The 25,600-nt window shown below is 36.7% G+C and overlaps 1 protein-coding gene across 3 annotated transcripts in view; it reads right to left on the bottom strand.

Annotated features, from left to right (window-relative positions):
- DYNC2H1 (dynein cytoplasmic 2 heavy chain 1) overlaps positions 1 to 25,600 on the bottom strand; it is a 412,907-nt gene that overhangs the window by 9,259 nt on the left and 378,048 nt on the right. For 2 of the 3 annotated variants that reach the window (XM_049889447.1, XM_049889446.1), the window contains exons 87-88: positions 24,993 to 25,074; positions 8,274 to 8,390 (exon numbers count right to left, since the gene is read on the bottom strand). In XM_049889447.1, the coding sequence (XP_049745404.1) occupies positions 8,274 to 8,390; positions 24,993 to 25,074 (199 nt within the window). The remainder of the gene's footprint in view (positions 1 to 8,273; positions 8,391 to 24,992; positions 25,075 to 25,600) is intronic. The other variant, XM_049889448.1, reaches the window with a different exon arrangement.

Here is a 25,600-nt window from a genome sequence, read left to right on the forward strand (position 1 = left end):
CTGATTTGATTCTTGTGTATTCCACCTGGTGATGTTCACGTGTACAGTCACTGTTTATGTTGGTGAAAAAAGGAATTTACAATGAAGTAGTCATGGTCTTGCAAAATTCTATCATGCGATCTCTGGCATCATTTTTATCACCAAGGCCCTATCTTTCAACTACAGATCCTTCTTTTTGTTTCCAACTTTCACATTCCAATCATTGGTAATTATCAATGCATCTTGATCGCATGTGTGATCAATTTCAGACTGCAGAAGTTGGTAAAAATCTTCAATTTCTTCTTCTTTGGCATTAGTGGGTGGTGTGTAAAATTGAATAATAGTCATATTACCTGGTATTCCTTGCAGGATATGGATATTATTCTATCACTGACGGTGTTTTACGTCAGGGTAGCTCTTGAAATGTTCTTTTTGAAGATGAATACGAGGCCATTCCTCTTCAATTTGTCATTCCTGGCACTGTAGTCCATATGACTGTGTGATTCAAAATGGCCAATACCAGTCCATTTCAGCTCACTAATGCCTAGGATATTGATATTTTTCCATTCCATTTCATTTTTGATATCTCCAATTTTCCTAGATTCATACTTTGTACATTCCATGTTCTTATTATTAATGAATGTTTGCAGGAGTTTTTTTCTCATTTTGTGTCGTGTTACCTCAGCAAATGAAGGTCCTGAAAGCTTGACTTCATCCACATCATTAACGTCAGCTCTACTTTGAGGAGGCAGCTCCTCCACAGCTGTATTTTGAGTACATTCCAACCTGAGGGGCTCATCTTCTGGCACTGTATCAGACAATGTTCTACTGCTATTCATAAGGTTTTCACTGCCCAATTTTTCAAATGTAGATTGCCTGGTTCTTCTTCCTAGTCTGTCTTAGTCTGGAAGCTCCACTAAAACCTGTCCACCATGGGTGACTCTGCTGGTATTTAAAATACTGGTGTCACAGCTTCCAGCATCATCACAGCACCACCCAAGCCATCACAGTGCAACCAACTGACAGATACATTTTATATAACTAAAACTTAATCACTAAAAATCTTCATATTGTGATCAATCTAAACTAGTTAATGTTTTCATATGCCATGCCTTTATTATAATATAAAGTGGCCTAGTTAGCACAGTTCAAAAACATGGTTAAAGTTTGAATTTTTTTACTTTTTTGGGCCAACTAGTATTTCATAGATAAAAACTGTTTTATGTCATCAAGTATCTTCAATAATTGCTTTGCTTCTCTATAGTGTCCAAGAAAAGTCTGGATGCCTCACAACAAAATACTTTCCTCTTCTGGGGACATATAATTGGCATAACACAGTTCATAAAGAAAATGTTCTATATCCTACTTTGGTGAGTAGTGTCTGGGGTCTGAAAAGCTTGTAAGCAGCCATTTAAGATACATCTATTGGTCCCATCTTGTCCAGAGCAAAGAAGAATGAAGAAAACCAAAGACAAAAGGAAAATATTAGTCCAAAGGGCTAATGGACCACATGAACCACAGCCTCCACTAGCATGAGCCCAGAAGAACTAGATTGTGCCTGGCTACCACCACCAATAGCTCTGACCTGGGTCACACACAATAGAGTGTTCCGAAGAGAGTGGAAGAAAAACGCAGAGCAAAATTCAAATTCACACACACACACACACACACACACACACACACACACACACACAAAGACCAGACTCACTGGTCTGGCAGAGACTGGAGGAACCCCCGAGACTATGGCTCCTGGATACCATGCTAACTCAGAACTGAAGCCACTCCCAAAGTCTACCTTTCAACCAAAGATTAGACAGACCTACAAAACAAACAATAACACACATGAGGGACATGCTTCTTAGTTCAATCAAGTACATGTGACCAAATGGGTAACACCTGCCCAAAAGCAAAGACCAGAAGGCTGGAAGGAACAGGAAAACTGGATGAATGGACTCGGAAAACCTAGGGTAGAAAGGGAAAGGGGGAAAGTGCTGAAACTGAGGATTGTGATCAATGTCACAAAACAATTTGTGTATAAATTTTTGAATGTAAAAATAAAACTTCCCTATTCCCCAACCCCATGTCCCAGGGAAAGTGACTTAAAAATACACATGTTCTATAAATAGCAAGCAATATGTTAATATCTGAAAGAGAACATTACATTTTTCAAAGGCAAATGGTGATAGTCTGTTAGGCAACAGGGATCTCTTAGAAAATAAACCAAAGAAAGCAATAAAACAAAACAAAAAACCTTGAACTGTCTAGAATGATTATGTTAAGTATTTGGCCAGTTTCAACTGAATTTCATTATAATAAAGTACATATGAAGGTAAACTGAAATATATTTCTCATCAGTTTATGCATAAAGTCCAACTAACTTACTCTAACACAAGCTTTTTGAACGTTTATGAATCAAGTCATAAAACAGTTCTTTTTTAGAAAAGGAGATGTTAGTAAAGCTGTTTTAATGCACGTACAAGTGGCATAATTTAGGAATGCAACTCTGGAAAAAGTAAGTACCTCAAAACAGGAAACAAAAAACTTGCCAACAATTAATATTTTGAAACACTTTGTTCTGCCAAGAATGTCTAGCTACCCTTTAAAACGCATTTTGGTAGAGAAACACTTCCCTCATATTTTTTAATACTATGATGCTAACAGCATTGTTTTCATAATAAGTCCTTGAGAAAACAAAACAAAACTGTCACACAGAAAATAGATTAATTAAATATTTGTTATTTTTAAACCAGAGTTCATACAAGGCAGAGCTTTTGGCATATCTTCTGATATACCTGGCAATGCTACTTTAAAGCTATGACTATAACATGATGACAGCTTTTGTGTGTGCCTGGTGGATTCATTTCATAGTCACATTCTCCCTGGGAATTAAATTGTTTCTGAAACTGACTTGTCAATGGTGATGCCTACTGGCAGGTTTAGGCCTTTGGGCTTCTGACTGATTCAGGACTCCTATGCTACTGTGGGGCTGATAATCCTTACTAACATTCTTTGCTAGAAAGAGAGAACAAAGATAGCACTCCTTGAGGGATGCTAGAACAGGTCTAGATCATACAGCAATTTTTCAAACTGTATTACATGGAACACTAGATTGGATGTAGGTGGGTGAAAAGCTTGTATGTTGGGTCATCTTTGCAACTTCTCAGAGCATTTAACATTCTGAAGTACATGATGAATTTTCAAGTTGAGGGAATACTGTGTTTATTAAATCTATTTATCAATTTTTCACAGACAACAATTATGGAATAATGTACAGAACACATTTTGGGAAGTGCTTTGGAGTAAGCCAGTACTTTTTGGGGTAAAATCCCTAGGGAAATCCAAATTTGAACCAATATTAATATAACTGGAAGTATTGAGCTGGCACTGGAACAACTTTAAGAACCTACATCACGAATACATAAATAGTGTGCCTGTATGTCATATTATTTCAGTGCACATAGATAATGGTAAACAGACACACAAGGAAAATATTTTCACCAGTATTTTACTTACTTTTAATTCTCCTTAAGAATTCCTAATTCCAATTTTGTTAAATGTAAAGTACAAATGCATTTAAAATAGAAGCAATAATAGAGCTCTCCCATCAATAAAAAGTCTTATATATGTTAAGTATCACCATATACTAAAACAACATCAAAGAGGTTCTTCAAACTTCTGGAAATCAAAATGTTCTTTGAAAAATGTATGTGTCAGCCACCTCATAGCAATGCTGTACAAATGACTGGTTGGTGGGCGTGTTCCTGCTGCAACGAAACTATTCGGGGTTACTGGATGTCAGATCATATTGTGGAAAAAATTTCTGAAAAAACCTTCTTCTGGACTAAGAATGTCTAGCCACCAAAGCTCTAAACTTGTTATTTACAGTGTATTATTTGATCAAAGCTTATTAAATAATTCTGAACTTCCTGTAAACAAGAAGCTGTAAGAGTAAATGTGCAAAAGTAATTCCTTCTACTGGCTTACAACGAAGAGCCCTTGGTGGCGCAGTGGTTAACAGCCCGGCTGCTAACCAAAAAGGTTGGCAGTTTGAATCCACCAGCCACTCCTTGGTAGCCTTATAGGGCAGTTCTACTCTGTCCTGTAGGGTCACTATGAGTCTAAATCAACTCAACAGCAATGGGCTTATATATGCTGATGTTGACGCTCCTCTAGATTTTCTACTGGTTCCTTTTCCTCTGATAAAAATGCATTAAAATGCTAATGTTCCATTTTACCCTCCAAATTCTGTAAACATATTAAAAACATACACTATAGTGGCCCTAAAAAATGCTTTCTTGACCAAAAATAATGCTTAATCCAATCAGATGTTCTATAAAAGCCCAGATAGTAAATATTTTAGGCTTTGTGGGCCACATGGCCTCTGTTGGAACTACTCAACTCTGCCCTGTAGCCTGAAAGCACCGTCCAAAACCAAAAGCAAACCCAGTGCCGTCGAGTCGATTCTAACTCATAGCGAGCCTGTAGGACAGAGCAGAACTGCCCCATAGAGTTTCCAAGGAGCGCCTGGCGGATTCGAACTGCCGACCCTTTGGTTAGCAGCCATAGCGCTTAACCACTACACCACCAGGGTTTCCAAAAGCTACACAGATAATACATACACATAAACTTTACTTATGGGCACCGAAATAGTATTTTTGAATGTAACTGAATATAATTTCAACATATTACAAAGTATTCTTCTGATTTTTTTCAACCATTTAAAAATGTAAAAACCATTCCTGGGCATATGAACAGAGGTAGCATGCTGGATTTGGCCCACAGGCCATAATTTGCTGACCCATGGTTTGTACTATTACAGTGGCTCAGTAGTAGGTCTAAGGCTTAAGAGACACACCTGGGTTTGAATCTTAGTTGCTCCACTTACTGTGTGACCTTGGACAAGTTACACGGTCTTTTAAGTCTCGGTTTTCTTAGTTGAAAATGAAAATGATAATTCCTATTAAAAATATTTTTGCAAGACTTAAATGTCTTTTTATTTAACCACTTTACATACTGCTTGACACACAATCAGTACGAATAAATGCTGGTTATTATTGGTCAAACACTAGTGCTACAATTGTGGGACTCATAACAAGCCACATAACTTACCTGATTCTCAGTATTCACCATCAAAACAGAAAAATATGTTCTACCAAATTTATAAGGTTGCTATGAAAAGCAAGTGTAATTGTATTTCATCCCGTGGCAATCTATCATCCACCCTCTCATTGCTAAACTGATTTTCCAAAGCTACAAATTTGATCTGGTCACACTCCTGTTCTAAATTCTTAATGGCTTCCTGTTGCCTATAAGATAGTCTAACTCCTTGGTGTGACTACACATCTTTTCATACTAGATCCTGGCCTTCCCTTCTGACCACACCCCCTACCAGTCTTCCATATGAACCATACATTCCAGATACACTATATTTGCCATTTACAGAATAACCTGAGTTCTTTAATACCTCTATGCATTTACATATGCTGCTCCATCTATCTGGAAAGCCTTCTCCCATTTTTTTTTATTAATTTGCCCTTGAACTTTGTTATACTCCAAGCCACAGTTCAAGAGAAGCTGCCCTTCTATGACATGATCCCACTTGCCTTCATTTACCTACACATACGGTAGAGTGGAGACCTCCCTCACCTGCAAAAGTACTTTACATAAAGCTCTATTATTGCACTTATAACTCTGAACTGTAATAGTTTCTTTACTTATTTGCTCCCCCACTGAACAGTAGGCTCTTTGATGGCAGAGATTTATCTTTGTAATCCCAGTGCTCAGCGTACTATCTGGTGTATCGGAACACAGCCAGTGAGTAATGATGATTGAAATCACTTAATAAACTATAAAGCACTACATGTAATACCTATTACCATACTATGGTAAAGATATTTTAAAATATTGGCAACAGGATAAAATAGGCTTATCATATGTGAGACACTGCACTAGGTACTTTACACACAAGACTTTATTTAATTCTCAATATGGTCCTATGGAAACATTATCTGTATTTTCAGATGAGGAAACTGGTTCAGTGAGGTTAGGTAACGTGCCCCAAATCATCCAGCACGTAAGTTGGGAGCTAGGATTAGACATTTTTTTCTGTAGAGCTCAAAAAATGTGTTCCAAACTATTTAGCAATATGCCTCATATTCGTCCCCTCTTAGGGGACAAGGGAGACAGTCTGAAAGCAATAGGATTACATGGAAAGGAAAAACCAAGTACATTGCCATTGAGTTGATTCTGACTCATAGTGACCCTACAGGACAGAGCAGAACTGCCCCCATACGGTTTCCAAGGCATGGATGGTAGATTCCAACTGTTGACCTTTTTGGTTAGAAGTCGATCTCTTAGCCACTGTACCACCAGGGCTCCACTTCTAAAGGGAGGAGGGGAAAATGGAAGTGGGGAAGTGCTAACAAATACTTCAATTACATGTCAGAAAAAGTGCAAAAGCCTAGGGAGAAATTTCATTTTTAGTAAATATTTTAGAAATACAAATGTTATCAGTTACATGAAAACAATCATATTACCTTTAGCCATCTCCTTTATAAGCTAAATACCCCAATTCATTTTGTCTCTCCTTACATGAGCTGTTTTTCAAATTGTTATTTTTAGCTTTCTAATCTGATCCTGATTTTTTAAACTGTTGTGAATAAAATTATATAGAGACGATAACAGTTAAAGTAAAATATCATGAAGGGATCAATTCCTAGTCTTGTAATGGCACGTACCTTTTCAGAGAACCCAGTAACAGGCTGGCTTTGCCCATAACAGCACTGCATTCAGTTTGTGGTCAGTTATGAGGTACTGCGCCAGGCTATTTTCTTCTACCTTTATGCCTAGTCACTTATTCTCCATGCTCTATTTTTATTGCTAGCGTTTTTCCTTAGGTGAACCTGCTTGTATTTGTCCTACTTTCCCCCTACCTGCCTCATTACAGTTTTCATATGGATTTTAATTTTGTTTGCCAGAGAATTAGCACTTTACATAATTTGGATTCATTTGAATTCACCTCTGTCATGATACATGGCTTTATATGTTATAGTTACAACCTTGATGTATTCAAGCCTTAACTTCTGTGTATAGCTTTCAATCTGGTTCAAACACTTAAGATCGAAATATGTGTAAGCCATAATTTACTAACTTTTTGATAGAAATGTCTTATAGAAGTTAACAGCCAGATTGAAATACGGCAAGGATTCTTTCTCTTCCCCCCTTGTCTATGTGATACGTCACTCTAATATTGAAGACAATGAAGCTGATAAGAAGAAGAAAGAGGAGAGGTTCACAGTCTGAACAATGATGGCTAATTATTGCTACAGCTTTATTACTTTGCTTTAAAAAAAATATTCTGAAGCTTTTGTTTCTATTATATAAAGAAAAATATTTTTAAAGAGAGATACAGTAACAGAAAATTCAAGGCATTGATATTTCCCAGTGAGAAAGTTCATTTTGCATGTAATAAGCAATATATGCAATAGTTTTGTTGGCCATTAGTATAGGTTCAAAACTCTAAAGTTATTCAATATATTCATACTTACATTTTTATACTTCATTGTTAAGAAAAATTTACGAGTTCATTGTACAACTATGTCGTATTTTAAAAGCAAGAATCCCCAAGTTCCATCGTTGAAAGTTCTTTACATTATTGATGGTTTTTAAAGGGGAAACGTTAGCTAAAGTTTTGGTCAAGATTGCTTCCTTCATCTGCCTGTCTCCAGCAATACAGTGGCATGGTGTAATGTAAAGGCCAACCCGTATTAGTATCTTGATTCTGTCACTTTCTGTGTGCCTAACTGTGAAGAATCATCTATCCTATGTGAGCACACATTTCCTCATTTTAAAAATGGGAGTAATAATCCCTACCTTGCAGGGTGAAGTATATAAAGTATCTAGCACACTGCTGAAAAACAATAGGAACTCAATATATGGTAAACCGTACCGATTGCCATAGAGTTAATTCTGACTCAAAACGGCCCTATAGGATAGGGTAGAACTGCCCCATTGTTATTATCATTAAAGCCTTTTTTTCCTTACTACAGACTACAAATTCTCTAAAAATAAACTATGATGTTATTCTTTCTATAACAAACTGGTTTTAAAATGCCCTCTGCATCTTATCATTATAAAGATAAAATATTTTGACTGTAAATGTAGAATGTGTCCAAATGCTTGTGAGATCAGAAATTGTAAACAAAGATACACAGGCCAAGAATATCCTATTAAAAAGATAAAACTTAAGAGTGAACTGATGAAATTAAAACTTGTGCCTGTTAAAAATGTGTTACCTGTGGGATCCAGCCCATAAAGCAAGGAAGAACTGACGATACACTAGGAGAATCATGCTGATTTTCAGAAAGTCGATTTCCATCAAAACTGCATCCTTCCAGTAATAAGCCACTGATCTGCCATGGAAACATATAAATCATTAAAATATGTATTAAAGTCTGAAATATCAGGAGTTACTATATTATGTCTTAAGAACAAAGACAATACTCTTTATTGTGAATATGTCTTCCAAATAATATAAAAATAAAAATTATGGTATTTTTATCTGCGAATAAGAATGTAAGACCTAGACCTATGTTCACCGTGAACTTCTTTAGACTGAATTCTCATTTTTAGCAAATATCTTAGAAATGTCATCAGTAACATAACTGCAGGTGCCTTGGCATTAGATTAATAGAAATATAATGGCAAAAGCTAAAATGTTATTCTTTTCCCCAGGGAGGGGAAAATAAAGCATAATTAGAAAACAAGCATCTTTTCCTTATTTGAATTCTGACATTATTTTTTTTAAATAGAACAAAGTTCAGAAAGTTGTCTGTAAAAACTCTTGACATGTCATGCAGAGCTGAAAAAGGGATAAAAGAGAATCATCGTTTCTAAGCTAATCTTTGTCTAAGAAATCCTGAAAACAAAAATAAAGGATTTTTAGTAATATTAACTTCATATTTCTTCTTTAAAAGTTTTTTTTTCATTTAGTTTCTGCAGTGTTATTGTACTCTGACTTTATCTAAAGACAACAAATGTAGAATCAGTGTTTTGCATCCATTGCTCTTTCAACATTTTGCCTTCAGAGACACATCTATATTCTCTTAATTGGAACTTTATGCAAAAATGGAAAAAAATCTAAAATATTATATAATACCTTCAAGTTTTAACATACTAAATGAAAAAGCTATACATTTTAAAGTCAAGGGAACATTTTAAGTTAAAAGTGTTAAATTCGTTTTCAGATACATTACAGAATGGTTTAGGTACTAGGAGAGTATGCCTTAGCAATTAGTTTTAAATAGCTACTTCCCCACTCTAATTTTATAGTAAGGTTGGTATTGCCAGGAAAGATAAGTAACTTGTTTGTTAATGAAACAGCTGGGATAAAAACTGGGTACTTTTATTTTTACTGTATCACTAATGTGATATAGAGGTCACTTCAAGAGTTTCTGAAATATTTTGGTCTTGAAAAGAAGTAGGTTAAAATTTAGAGAATGCCTGCTGATTTGAGCACTAGAAACTCTTGAGGGAAAATTATTCTTTTCAGGTCTCTTTTAGAGATTTCATCATGTTTTGAGCTTAACTAGTCTGTACAGAAGCTTGTAAAAGTAGACCCCACTTACAGGACCGTGACTTGACTAAGTCATATGCAGACATAAATTGATCATCTGTCTCTACTAACCCAGGGGGAAATATACCCTCTGGGGTCTTATTTTAGTAATTGGCACTGCCGACCACCTATTTGCCTAATCAGACACCTGGGAACATTTTTGACTTCGTCTCCCTATCTCCCCACATGTAATCAATTATCAAGTTCTGCCACTTCCAATAAACACCTGAATGTGTTCTTTTCTCTCCATACCCTACATCACTACCTACTTTGGACACTGTCAGTTCTGGCTCCAGTTACTAGATTTCTTGATTTTGTTGATTCTAGTCTTTACATTCCCCCACGTGTCTGTCAGTTTGTTGTACTGTGGGGGCTTGCATGTTGCTGTGATGCTGGAAGCTATGCCACTGGTATTCAGATACCAGCAGGGTCCCCATGGAGGACAGGTTTCAGCTAAGCTTCCAGAGTAACACAGACTAGGAAGAAGGACCTGGCAATCTACTTCTGAAAAGAATTAGCCAGTGAAAACCTTATGAATAGCAGCGGAACACTGTCTGATATAGTGCCGGAAGAGGAGCCCCGCAGGTTGGAAGGCACTCAGAAGACAACTGAGGAAAAGCTACCTCCTCAAAGCAGAGTCGACCTTAATGACGTGGATGGAGGAAGGCTTTTGAGACCTTCATTTGCTGATGTGGCGTGACTCAAAATGAGAAGAAACAGCTGCAAACATCCATTAATAATCAGAACATGGAATGTACAAAGTATGAATCTAGGAAAATTGGAAATCGTCAAAAATGAAATGGAACACATAAACACCAATATCTTAGGCATTAGTAACCTCAAATGGACTGGTATTGACCATTTTTAATCGGACATTCATATAGTCTACTATGCCGGGAATGAAAATTTTAAGTGGAAAGATGTTGCATTCATCATCAAAAAGAACATTTCAAACTCTATCCTGAAGTACAATGCTGTCAGTGATAGGATAATATCTACATGCCTACAAGGAAGACCAGTTAATTTGACTATTATCCAAATTTACGCACTAATCACTAAGGCCAAAGATGAAGAAATTGAAGACTTTAATCAGCTTCTGCAGTCTAAAATTGATCGAACATGCAATCAGGATGCATTGATAATTACTAGTGATTGGAATGCGAAAGTTGGAAACAAAGAAGGATTGGTAGCTAGAAAATATGGCCTTGGTGATAGAAACAATGCCAGAGATTGAATGATAGAATTTTGCAAGACCAACGACTTCTTCATTGCAAATACTTTTTTTCACCAACATAAACAGCAACTATACACATGGACCTCGCCAGATAAATGCACAGGAATCAAATTGACTACATCTGTGGAAAGAGACGATGGAAAAACTCAATATCATCAGTCAGAACAAGGCCAGGGGCCGACTGTGGAACAGACCATCAATTGCGCATATGCAAGGTCAAGCTGAAACTGAAGAAAATCAGAGCAAGTGCACGAGAGCCAAAGTACGACCTTGAGTATATCCCATCTGAATTTAGACACCATCTCAAGAATGGATTTGATGCCTTGAACACTAATGACCAATGAACAGACAAGTTGTGGAATGACATCAAGGATATCATACATGAAGGAAGCAAGAGGTCACTGAAAAGACAGGAAAGAAAGAAAAGACCAAGATGGATGTCAGAGGAGACTTGGAAACTTGCTTTTGAACATCAAGCAGCTAAAGCAAAAGGAAGAAATGATGAAATAAAAGTATTGAACAGAAGCTTTCAAAGGGTGGCTCGAGAAGACAAAGTAAAGCATTATAACGACATGTGTAAAGAGCTGGAGATAGAAAACCAAAAGGGAAAAACACACTTGATGTTTCTCAAGCTGAAAGAACTGAAGAAAAAATTCAAGCCTCGAGTTACAATACTGAAGGATTCTATGGGGAAAATATTAAACGACGCAGGAAGCATCAAAAAAAGATGGAAGGAATATGCAGAATCATTATACCAAAAAGAATTAGTCGACGTTCAACCATTTCAAGAGGTAGCATATGATCAGGAACTGATGGTACTGAAGGAAGAAGTCTAAGCTGCACTGAAGACACTGGCGAAAAATAAGGCACCCGGAATTGACAGAATATCAATTGAGATATTTCAACAAACAGATACAGGACTGGAAGTGCTCACTCAACTATGCCAAGACATATGGAAGACAGCTTCCTGGCCAACTGACTGGAAGAGGTCCATATTTATGCCTACTCACAAGGAAGGTGATCCAACCGACTGCAGAGGTTATTGAGCAATATCATTAATATCACATGCAAGCAAAATTTTGCTGAAGATCATTCTGAAGTGGCTGCAGCAGTACAGTATATTGACAGGGAACTGCCAGAAATTCAGGCAGGATTCAGAAGAGGAAGAAGACATAGAATCAGGGATATCATTGCTGATGTCAGATGGATCCTGGCTGAAAGCAGAGAATACCAGAAGGATGTTTACCTGTGTTTTATTGACTATGCAAAGGCATTCGACTGTGTGGATCATAAGAAATTATGGGTAACACTGTGAAGAATGGGAATTCCAGAGCACTTAATTGTGCTCATGAGGAACTTATACATACATCAAGAGGTAGTTGTTCGACAGAACAAGGGGATACTGAGTGGTTTAAAGTCAGGAAAGGTATGCACCAGCGTTGTATCCTTTTACCATACCTATTCAATCTGTATGCTAAGCAAATAATGTGGGAAACTGGACTATATGAAGATGAACAGGTCATCAGGATTGGAGGAAGACTCATTAACAACCTGCGTTATGCAGATGACACACCCTTGCTTGCTTTATAAAACAATTCCAGCTAATAAATGTGGAAGAAATAACAGGATTAGAAAATTATAATTTTGAAACCCCTAATTATTCAGGCAATGATCACCAAAGTTTAAAACTATTACGTACAGAAGATAGAAATTTAGTCAGACACATCTCGTCATTCCCCTAGAACAAAGACCAAAGAAACCAAGTGAAACAGACACAGATGACAATCCTGGGATCCTGAACATCAAAAGGAAGGATGAAGAATTAGATTGAACACTGACTGGAGGGAGAAACTGAAAGAAAATAGTAAATGAGGAGAGTTCTGGATCAGAGCTGCCCTCCCAGCCAGCCCAGCACAGCATGGCCATCTTGAGACAAAGCAAGCAGTGAGCCTGGATAAGGAGTACAGGAAAGCAACTTCACAGAATTCCCAATAGGAGACAGAGAAACTATATAGACAAACCTGGAGTGAAGCAAGGTGAGCAAGACACAAACTGGATCTAAGAAGGCAAAGTATAGGAAGGCAGGAGAGAGCCCCAGGGATCCTAGAGACCAAGAACAGAGAGGCAGCTAGGAACCAGAGACAGGGCTACTCACCAGTGGCGGTCCCTGACCATTAGGATGGGTGGTGCACATGGCATAGTAGATCTATAGAGTGTCAGCAAGAGGTCCCCCACCCTATCAGACTCTGGGCAACACCCCTTGCTCACATTTGGTTGAGGCCAGGTCCCAGTTGCTGGCTGCAGCCTATGGGGGGTGCCCTGGAACCCAAGCCTGGTCACCAGAGGGGCACACGTCTCCTCCGCCCTCACCCTCTTGGTGACAGCAGCATGAGCCCCCCTACCCCTGTGGCCCCACCAACCTGGGGACAACAGTAAATTCACCCCTTCCCCCTACCCAGCCCTGCAATGTCTGTGACCAGTGACATGCATCTACCCCATTCCCATGCCCTTCACTGCCCCGCCCACCCAGCAAGTAGCAGCATGTGCTCCTGCACTGCCAGACCTATGATACAAGGTGGTGTGCATGCCCACCCCTGCCACAGCCCTGCTCACCTGGTGATCAGCAATGCATGCACATCCTGACTGCTCCCCTCCCCCCGCCACCACCACCCAACCCACTCAGCAATAGATGGCAAGTGCTCCTGTGCCGCCAGACCTGTGATCAGTGGAACACTCCAGCTTCACCTGCCCTGATAGATCAAAACAAAAAAATCAGGACAAAAGAAACATACAATCAATAAATATATAAATAAATAACACCTTAATGCTTCAGAGACAGCAGACAATAACAAATCATATGAAGAAACAGGATAAGATGGCTCAAACAAGTGGGCAAAACAAAAGGAAAGAAAACCTCCCTGTGGAAGAATGGTAACAGAATTATCTGAGAAGGAATTCAAAAGACCAATATTTAGGATCCTTGAAGAGATCAAAGAAAATACAGAAAAAAAAACCTAGAGGAATTTCGGAAAAAAAATACAAGAACAAAATGATAGACTCAAGAGACAATTACAGGCCATACCAAAACAACTAGAAACTCAGAAAATTAACAAAATAATGGAAATAGATAACACAATTGAAGGACACAGAGGTATAACTGAATCAATGGAAGGAAGAATCAGTGAACTAGAGGACAAATCCTTTACTAATTTGTTTGAGGAATAATCAGAAAAAAGAATGAATTAAAATGAAAAAAAAAAAAAAAAAAAGCCTAAGAGTTATGTGGGACACCGTTAAGAAGAATAATTTACATATAATAAGAATTCCAGAAGAAGAAAGGAAAAAAAAGTACAGGAAGAATATCTGAAGAAAATTGGCAGAAAACTTCCCAAATATCATGAAAGATAAGATGGTTTCCATCCAACAAGCCCGATGAACCCCATACAGGATAGACTTCAAAAAAATTCACTAAGGCATATCATAAACAAGCTTTTCAAAACCAAAGACAAAGAATTCTGAAAGTACTTTGTGAAAAACAAAACATTACTTACAAAAACAAAAAAAAAAGGGGGCACCAATAATACTAAACACTGATTTCTCATCAGAAGCCATGCAGGCAAGAAGGCAATGAGATGACATTAATAATATCCTGAAAAAAAGAACTGCCAACCAAGAATCCTATATCCAGCAAAACTGTCTTTTTCAAAAATAAAGACAAAACTAATACATACCCAGATAAGCAGAAATTAAAGGAATTTGTAAAAACCAGGCCAGCCTTACAAGAAATATTAAAAGGAACCCTTTGGATAGAGAACCAGCGAAAGCAGACAATAACCTGAGATAAAGACACACGACAGTTTCACTCAGATACCAACTAAGATAAAGATTTCACAGAAGTGTAATAAAGCGAAAAAACTGACTACAGGGAATCAGAGGTGTTAAGCTGTAAACAACATCTTTCTCTGGGAGACTTTTACACACCACTTTTGATAATGGACAGAATAACTAGAAACACACATAATAAAGACAGAGAAGATCTAAATAATACAATCAACCAACTCGACCTCATAGACATACACAGAACACAGCAACCAACAGCAGTTCAGCACACAATCTTCTCCAATGCATGTGATCCTTCTCGAGAACAGACCATATTCTAGGCCACAAAAATAAATAAATAAATAAATTCAAAAACATCGACATGATACAAAGCATCTTCTCTGACCATAACACCATGAAACTAGAAATCAGTAACAGAAAGAGCAAGGAAAAAAAAAAAAAATACACGGACACTGAATAACACCTCACTTAACAACTACTGGGTCATAGAAGAAATTAAAAATGACATTAAGAAAAATTCTTAGAATAAAACGAAAGTGAAGATACAACATATCAAAAACTCTGAAACATAGCAAAAGCGGTCCTCATAGGAAAATTTACAGCAATAAATATACACATCTAAAAGAAGAAAGGTTCAAAATCAATAATATAACCTGACAACTTGATCAAATGGAAAAGAAACAGCAAATGAAGTCCACAGTCACCAGAAGAAAGGAAATAACAGAGATCAGAGTAGAAATAAATAAAATAGGAAAGCAACAAAGAATTAACAAAACTAGAAGTTGGTTCTTTGAGATTATCAATAAAATTGACAAACCACTGGCCAAATTAACAAAGAAAAAAATGAGAAGACGCTGATAACCAAAATAAGAAATTAAACATGTGACATAACAATAGACCAACTGATACGAAGAGGATCATAACAGTATATTATGAAAAACTGTACTCCAACACATTTGAAAACCTAGAAGAAATGGACAAATTTGTAGAAATACGCTACTACCTAATAAACTAACACAAATAGAGGAAGAAAATCTAAATAGACCCATAACAAAAGAAGAAATTGAAGATGAGACTGATTTTACTCAAAATATTCCAGAACATAGAAAAGGAATGAAGATTCCCTAATTCATTCTATGAAGTCAGCATAACCCCAACACCAAAGCCAGGCAAAGATACCACAAAAAAAGAAAATTACAGACCAATATCTCTCATGAAATATAGACTTAAAATTCTTGACAAACTTCTAGTCAACAGAATACAACAGCATATCCAAAAAAAATCAATACCTGTCTGTCTGTCTGTCTATCTATCATCTATCTATTTATATATCATGATCAGGTGGGATTCACATCAGGGATGCAAGGGTGGCTCAACATTAGAAAATCAATCGATGTAATCTATCACATAAATAAAACAAAGGAAAAGAATCACATGATAAGCTCAATTAATGCAGAAAGGTCATTTGGTAAAATTCAGTACACTTTCCTGATAAAAACTCTCAGTAAGATAGGAATAGAAAGGAAATTCCTCAACATAACTAAGGGTATACAGGCAAAACCCAGCAGCTAACATTAGTCTCAACAGAGAAAGACTGAAAGCATTTCCCTTGAGAACGGGAAGAGACAAGGATGCCCATTATCACCACTCTTATTCAATGTTGTACTGGAAGTGCTAGCCGGAGCAACACGGCAAGAAAGAGAAATAAGTGGTATCTAAATTAGTAATTTTTTAAATTAGTAAAGAAGAAATAAAACTATCCCTGTTCACAGATGACAGAATCCCATACATAGAAAATCCCAGAGATTCCACATAAAGTTACTGGAACTAATAAAACAATTCAGCAAAGTGGCAGGGTACAAGACCAACATACAAAAATCAGCTGGGTTCTGCTACACTAACAAGGAGAACTCTGAAAAGGAAATCAAGAGAACAATACCATTTACAGTAGCCATCAAAAGGATAAAAAACCTAGGAATAAACGTAACCAGAAACGTAGAAGACTTATACAAGGAAAACTATGCAACACTACTGCAAGAAACCAAAACAGAGCTACATAAATGGAAAAACATTACATACTCATGGATTGGAAGATTTAACATTGAGAAAATGTCAACACTACCCAAAAGGGACCTATAAATACAATGTAATACCGATCGAAATCCAAATCCAACAACAATCTTTAACGAAATGGAAACACTAATCTCCACATTATGTGCAAAGGAAAGAGGCCCCGAATAGCTAAAGCAATATGGAAGAAGAATGAAGTAGAAGACCTCACACTTCCTCATCTCAGCCACAATAATAAAAAACAGTCTGTTCCTGGTACAATGACAAATAGACCAATGGAGCAGAATTCAGAACTACCCATGGAAGTAAATCCATCCATCTATGGACAGCTGATCTTCAACAAGGGGTTGAAGTCCATTCAATGGGGAAGAGACAGATTCTTTGGCAAAGGATGCTGGCAAAACTAGATATCCATTTGTGGAAAAATGAAACAGGATCCATACCTCACACCATACACAAAAACTGACCCAAAACAGGTCAAAGACCTAAATGTTAAAGCTAAAATTATAAAGTTCCTGGCAGATAACATAGGGAGAAAACTAGGGGTCCTAATTTTTGGCATAAATACACTATCAAACACAACTAAAAAATGTATGAGGAACAGAAAACTAGATAGCTGGGAGAGCTCCTAAAAATTACATACTGTGCTCATCAAAAGATGTTACCAAAAGAGTAAAAAGAGAACCTACAAACTTGGAAAAAATCTGTGGTAACAACATATCTGACACGGGGCTAATGTGCAAAACATGTAGAAAGCTTCAACAATTTAACAACAAAAAGACAAACAATCCAATCAAAAAATGAGCAAAGGACATGAACAGACACGTTACCAAAGAGGACATTCAGGCAGCTAACAATCACATTAACAGATGCTCACGATCATTAGCCATTACCAAAAACCCACTGCCGTTGAGGTGATTCCGACTCAGAGTGACACTATAGGACAGAGTAGAACTGCCTTATACGGTTTCCTAGGCTACAATCTTTATAAAAGCAGACTTCCACATCTTTCTCCCGCGGAAGGGCTGGTAGGTTCAAATTACTGACCTTTCAGTTTGCAGCTGAGCACTTAAACACTGTGCCACCAGGGCTCATTTCGTTAGCCATTAGAGAGATACAAATCAAAACTACGATGAGATACCATTTCACCCCTGCAAAAACAGCGCTGATCCAAAAAATAGAAAACAACAAATGCTGGCAACATTGTGGGGAGACTGGAAGTCTTAAACACTGTTGGTGGGATTATAAAATGGTACAGCCACTATGGAAAATGGTATGAAACTTCCTCCAAACACTGGAAATAGAAATAACTTATGATCCAGCAAACCCACTCCTAGAGATCTAACAAAAGTGACACAAACAAACACATGCATACCTATGTTTGCTGCTGCACTATTCACAATAGCAAAAAAATGGGAACAACTTAAGTGCCCATCAACAGATGAATGGATAAACAAATTGCAGTACATACATGTAATGGAATATGGTGCAACAATAAAGAATAACTATGAGTCCGTGAAACATCTTTTAACATGGATGAATCTGGAGGACATTATGCTGAGTGAAATAAGTCAAACAAAAAAGGATAAATATTGCACGATAGTACATTTATAGAAAGTTGAGAATAGGTATACATACAGAAAGCAACGTTCTTTGATGGTTACCAGAGATGGAAGGGGGAGGAAGGTAGAGTCACTTACTAGATAGTAGTTAAGATGGTTAACGCTGGTGATGGGAATGGCAATACACAATATGGGGAAGTCAGGGCAACTTGACCAAGGTAAATGAAGGCACTGAGAGGTACACAAGAATAAAGGACAACTATGGTAAATGCTATTAACATATATAATTTTGCAACAACATTAATAACAAGCAAAAATAGGTTGGTATGTATGCTATATGGGTGTGGGAAGGTATATGGCAGTATATGTATACACGTTTGTATGTGCTGCATATATATTCATATATTCCATAAAGAACATGAAGGGCACAGTTATGGATACTTTATAGACATATCTAAATACCTCATGGGACTGATTTACTGGTCTTGAAGGCTGAGGACCATAATCTTGTGGGATAACTAGGTCAACTGGCATAACTTAGTTCATAAAGACAATGCTCTACATTCCACTTTGGTGAGTGGCATCTGGATTCTTAAAAGCTTGTGAGAGACCACCTAAGATACAACTATTTGTTCCTTCCCATCTGGAGCAAAGGAGAGTGAAGGAAACCAAAGACTCAAGGAAGAAATTAGTTCACAGCCTAATGGCCCACGCGAACCACAGCTTCTTCTAGCCTGAAACCAGAAGAATTAGATGGTGCCCGACTACCACTACTGGCCATTTTGACCATGGACCTAATAATGGGAGAAAAATGTACAACAGAACTCAAATTCATAAACAAGGCCAGACTTACTAGACTGATACAGACTAGAGGAACCCTGGAGACCATTGCCCTAATATACCATTTTAACCTGGAACTGAAGCCACTCTCGGAGGTCACCTTTCAGCCAAATAATAATTTGGCCTACAAAATAAACAATAACACCTGTTAGGAACGTAATCCTTTAAACAATCAACTATATGAGACCAAACAGTCAACATTTACCCAAAAGCAAAGATGAGAAGGCAAGAAGGGGCAGGGAAACCGGAAGGATGGAAACGGGGCAGGCAGGGTGGAGATAGAGTGCTGATACACTGCAAGGACTGTAACCAATGTCACAGAACAATCTGTGTATGAACTGTTGAATAGGAATCTAATTTGCTGTATAAACTTTCACCTAAAACACAACAAAGTATTAAAAAAAAAAAAAAACCTCAGGTAAAAAAACTGTAGGAATCAGGCTGTCACCAAATGTGCGCACTGATCAATTTCAGTATTGATAAAAATAGGAAAACTACATATTGTGTGCCTTGTCACGTAATGCAAAATGAAGCACACGGTGACACCTATGAGAAACTTTTGATCAAAAAACATTAATCTAACCAGGTCTCTAGAACTAACATTTATAAGAAATGGGCAGAAAGAGGAACAGGAGTTAAATGATGCCACAAGGAAACAAACAGGTGAATACAGAATGTAGATCATCTACAGGGCACAGGATCTGGTTTCCATAACAAACAGTAGCGTGAAATAAAAAGATGGACCTCATCTAGATGTAAAAAGACATAAGGCACGTAACAACTGAACCCAGTGCGTGGATCTTGTTTTGATCCTGATTCAAACAGACCATTGGAAAGTTATTTTTGAGGCCCACTGGTAAGTTGTTATGTACTGAGTAATAAGTGATGCCTAAGAATTATTTTTTATTTTTGTTGTGTCTGATATATATTGTATTCATTTAATAAAATATTGATTTTTTTGAGAAATACATTTAGAACATGAAGGTATAAAACAAAATGATGTCTGGAATTTGCTTCAGCAACCAAAAAAAAAAAAATAAAAAAACACCAAAGCCATTGTCGAGTCAATTCCGACTCATAGCGGCCCTATAGGACAGAGTAGAACTGCCCCATAGGGTTTCCGAGGAGTGGCTGGTGGATTTGAACTGCCGACCTTTTGGTTAGCAACTGTAGGTCTTAACCACTAGGCCACCAGAGTTAAGACAACAAAAAAGAGAAAAAGGAGGGATATTTCTAAATCTTAAAACCCTAAAATACACAGGTTCATTTTAGTATTCTCTCGTTTTTTTTTTTAACAATGTTTATAAAAAAATATTACAAATTCTTAAAATATTCTTGAAGATCAGAAGATACTCCAATTTTCTGAGTGAATTAACTTCTACTGTTTAGAGATACTGTCCAAGACGGTAGCCTCTAGACACATGTGGCTATTGAGCACTTGAAACGTGGTTTGTCTGAATTTAAATGTGCTGTAAGTATAGAAAGCCCTGTGGGGGGAGGGGGGTGGTAGTTAAGAACTCGGCCGCTAAATGAAAGGTCAGTGGTTCAAATCCACCATCCACTTTGCAGGCGAAAGATGTGGCAGTCTGCTTCTGTAAACCTTGGAAACCCTACGGGACGTCTAGTCTGTACTATAAGGGTCGCTATGAGTTGGAATTGACTTGAGAGCAATGGGTTTGGTTTTGTTTATTAGAATAAAATATATACTGAACTTTGTTTAAAAAAAGTAAAATATCTCATTAAATTATTGATTACATGTTAATATGGTACATATTAGGTATAATAAAATAAATTATTAAAATTAATTTTATCTGTTTATCTTTCAAATGTGTTTACTAGAAAATATAAAATTAGGTATGTGGCTTTACATAGGTTGAGGAAAGGAAGACCTGTTAGGGAAAGTTACATTCCAAACAGAAATGTAAGCAGGTTTCTAGAAGCTTCTGAGAGTGGGGAAAGGACAAGAAGAATTGAGGGAGTTGAGTACATAATCCTAGCAAACTGACTTTTTTCAATACAGGATAAAAAAGCAAAAAAGTTTGATAGAAGACAGACTTCCAAAACAGGAAATCTGAGTCAGTTCTAGGTCTCCTGTTGTATTTGGGAGACATGAGAACACAGCATTAAGTTGGTAAAGCTATTAAACCGTACAGTCAACTAAGAATTAAAAATCCTTTAAACTGGTGGAAACATACTAAGATATTCAAACATCAAACAGATTTGAAACCTCGTTGCCTCCATCTTTTCAATTCCTAAGAAAAATCATTTTTGTTAAATCAGCTTTCTATCATACTAGTTTGCATACCAAATAATTTTAAAGATCTACATTTAGAGAAAATTATATTACTAAGAGCTTTTAGAGGTCACCTGTTCTTAAAAACAATCTATACTTGATAATGATGGTTAGATAAGCATATTAACACTTAGTGTTTAGTTTTAAAAATGAAAGTTATCAGAAACATAAGTCTTAATCTGAATAATCTAAGGGTTTGGGCTTTTTTGTTTTTATTTTGCTTGTTTGTTTTTAATTCATTTTCTACTGCTGGGCTGGATAGCTTCAGCTGGCAGCTCACGCTTATTAGGTGAGGGTGTGTCTAAAGACCCTTAACACCCAATTCTGACGTGTACATCCTCCTCATGTACCTCAATGTTTAAATTTCTAATTTCTTCACTCTTTTAACTTCTCTATACTTCCTGATAAACTCTATGAAGAAGGGAAATGAAATATGAATTTTATGATAACCATTTGAGATATATGAACAGACCTCCTACCTGGCATGAGGTAATATTCACCTGGCAAGCATATGGAGCTATCTTAAACTCCACTGGGTCCCAGGGGAGCTGCAGCTTTCAGGGACCCCAATGAATCTTGAATTATTAACATGCCCTTTAATGCATTTAATAAGCTGGATTTTCCCAGGTAGAAGATTTTTTTTGTTTTGCCTTTTGTGTGTGGCAGCATCAGCAGTAAAGGGTGGGGGTGTTAGGAGCTCCCCAGATTTGCTAGAGCAATCCTCTCACAACCTTGGGAAGATCTAATATGCAAGCTGATCAGGAACTTGATTTATGCATTTTCAAGTATCTAGTTTCACAACTGCTGTTTAACAAATAATGAATCAATAATAGTAGTGGGGAGATTTTAAAGGGCCACGTTCAGGATCTGAAAATCAATATACATACATGTTCTCTTAAGTCTAGAGGGTTAAAGATATTGATTTGTTTGGGGAACTATAGCCTTTCTTGGATATTTTACCGGTTTAATTCAATCAAGGGTGGTAGAGATTGAAAAAATACTAAAGCTAATTAAATTCTAGAGTGACAGTAAATTTCACATACAATTTAAATCCAAAGTTCTCCTACTGAAACAATCCCGTTTGTTGGAAAAAATATGATTAAAAGGAACCTAAAGATATTATCTGACTTGCTGATTTCACCAAGTACTAACAGTAAAAGGCTTACAAAGACTTCTTACCCAATAAATACATCTGGAGACTATGCAGGTAAAAAAGTTAGAAAATGTACTTTTATAGCTCACATGAATGGACCAAAAAGAGAAAAAATTCTGTTGAACTACCTTAAATCTCTTATGTAGGAATGGCTTTTTTATTTAAATCTGTAAGTGTATCAGGTAATACATTACTAACAAAAATGGCAGAATAATTTTCTGGCCATTATACCAAATTTATTTATGTTCCTATATATTTCCCAGTGAATATTCTAATTTTAACTATATCTTTTTATGAATCCAAATGAAAAATAAAAAAATTCTGCTTTACTAAACAGGAAAACATTCTATTAAAATACACTATCATTTCTATTTAAGAAAAAAAAATTGCCTAAATAAAACCTAATCCAAATCGAGGTAAGAGAAATAATAAAACACCTTACACATGCAGGTTTTTAGACATCCTCATAATAACTGTGTCAAGAAAAATATTATCAAAATCCTCCTGTAAATGAGATAGCAAAGGCTCAGACCATCCTGTTAATTGCTAACAAGGTCATATGGCTTTCTTATGGAGAACTAAGATTAGAACCTTGTTTTACTGAATGTCAGTCTTTTTCCCCCATCTACAAATATATATATTTTTTTATAATATATAAGCTTGTAATTTTCTAGTTTTGAATGACTTTATTCTCATTTTTTAAGCACAGGGGAATATAAAGACATCTTGACACAGAATAAAAATCACTTCTCTTGCTTTTTATACCCCTATATCTGAGTGATCATGATACATGCTATGTGTGTAGTTCACAGGTGCCAGAGACCATGCAAGCATGGTATCTGGATTACACATGTTGTTTCCTTCCTCCCTGTCCTAGCAACTGGACAATAGTGTACAATCACTAATAGAAGCTAAAGTAGTTCTCCCCATGGATTAGAATAAAATACAAAGGGATGAAATTGAACCTTTCTATTTCCTTTTCTTCCAAGTGAGAATTCTGTAGCAATCTACAGAGCCAAAAGAGGAAGACCTAGCTTAATGTTAACGATCAAATTTTTGGAACTCTACATCATTATAGCTGACTCTAAGGACACCTACTATAGTGCTCCTCCTACTGCAGGCCCTGAATTCAATAAGGGTTTAATGAGTGCTTATTTTGTACCAGCTATTGTTTGTTTTTTATTGTTTGAGGCATTTTAGATGCAACAAAACTGGAGAAAAAAAAAATCATTACCCTTATGGGAGTTACACTGCAGCGGGGTAAAACAGACAATAAACAACAAACATAATAAATTATATAGCATGTCAGAAAGTAGTAAGTGATATGAAAATAAAACAAAACAAAACAAAAAACTGTTGAACTAGGAACTAATGTAAATGGAACTTTTGGAAAGCTGGCTGCCTGTGGTCAGCCAAGCTAAAGCTTACTCCTAGCGACCCTCTAGGACAGAGCAGAACTGCCCCATAGAGCTTCCAAGGAGCGCCTGATAGATTTGAACTGCCAACTTTTTGGTTTTTTTTATAGCTCTGAACCACTACGCCACCAGGGTTTTACATTTATTTCATTAAGAAAACTGAATTATATGTTACAAACTGAACTTGATGCTGGGGATCAGAAAATAGATAAGACAAACCCTTTTTCTCAATGACATTACATTCTTATAAGGCAGACCAATATGGATATATAGAGATAATCATAATATAACATGCAAAGTGCTACATTAGCAGTGAGAAAAAACGTCAAGGGAGCAATTCCGTGTTTGGGGATGGGAAAGGGGAATGTTAGGGAAGACAGCTTAGTGATGTGGAAGAAAGCTGAAGTTGCTCTGGGTAGGATTTCCATGGCAGCTTTTTAATCAGTTTTGTTAACAAAGTTTGAATGATTATTACTATAAAAGTACTATATTTCAACAGGAAAGCTATTTTGGAAAATTTAGATAAGACACAGATCATCACAGACGGCTTGATTTTTTTTTTTTTGTAACACTTAAATAATCTACTCACAAATTATAAACTCCCTGAGGACAAGATTCGGTCTAATTTTTTTTCCCTAAATTTTTACATACTGCATTTTATACATAGCTTATTGAGTAATAATATTTATTGAACTGAATATTCAAACAAGTAACCTAGAAGAACGTACCATTTCTCACCAAAAGTTAAATTTTCAAACATGCACTATTTCTAAGATTCTTATTTTTGCATTAGAAGATTGTATACGTTATAAGCTGTTTCATGCTAGGTATTAACTTATTTTGATTTTTCACACAGATAATACAATTTATCCTGGCTGATCTTACATATTAAAGATAGCTGACTCTGAGACTGGTGTTTCAGAAGCTCTTTTTCACAGCTGGTGGTAATGTATTTTTTCTGACTCAGATAAACATCTAAAATTAGTCTAGTACCTTAATTTGCAGCTTTGCTTCTTGAAGTCGACCTTTCCATGATGCTACAAACCTAAGACTATCCACAGAACGGCCCATTGCCCTATAAAAATAAAATACCAAATGTCAGAAAGAAATAATAGTAAGGAATTAAAATATAAAGAGTTCTTGAAGACAGATATAACCCTATTTATTTAAAATTTAAATATTTAGAATGTTCAAATAATCAGATCTGTAAACTGTGCATAACATCTTAGACTTCGCTTTAAGGTTTTAAAGTTAACTCTTTATATGTCATTCTCCTCTTCAAGGTTGTAAGCACCTTGAGGGTAAGGCCTTGCATTCACATTTTTACATCTTCCATTTTGATCACACCGCAGGAAACTGCAAGTACATAACAAACAGTAACCAGTTGTCACTCAGCTGACTCTGACTCATGGCAACCCCATGTGTGTCAGAGCAGGGTTTTCAATGGCTGGGTTTTCAGAAGTAGATTGCCAGGACTTCCTTCCAAGATGTCTCTGGGTGGACTCAAACTTTCAGCCTTTTGGTTAGCCAAGCACATTAACTGTCGGCAGTACAGGACCTCCAGGCACGTGGGAAGTGCTCTATAAATACCTATTAGCTGG

Source organism: Elephas maximus, chromosome 7 (assembly GCF_024166365.1).
Source record: "Elephas maximus indicus isolate mEleMax1 chromosome 7, mEleMax1 primary haplotype, whole genome shotgun sequence".
Taxonomy (NCBI): domain Eukaryota; kingdom Metazoa; phylum Chordata; class Mammalia; order Proboscidea; family Elephantidae; genus Elephas; species Elephas maximus.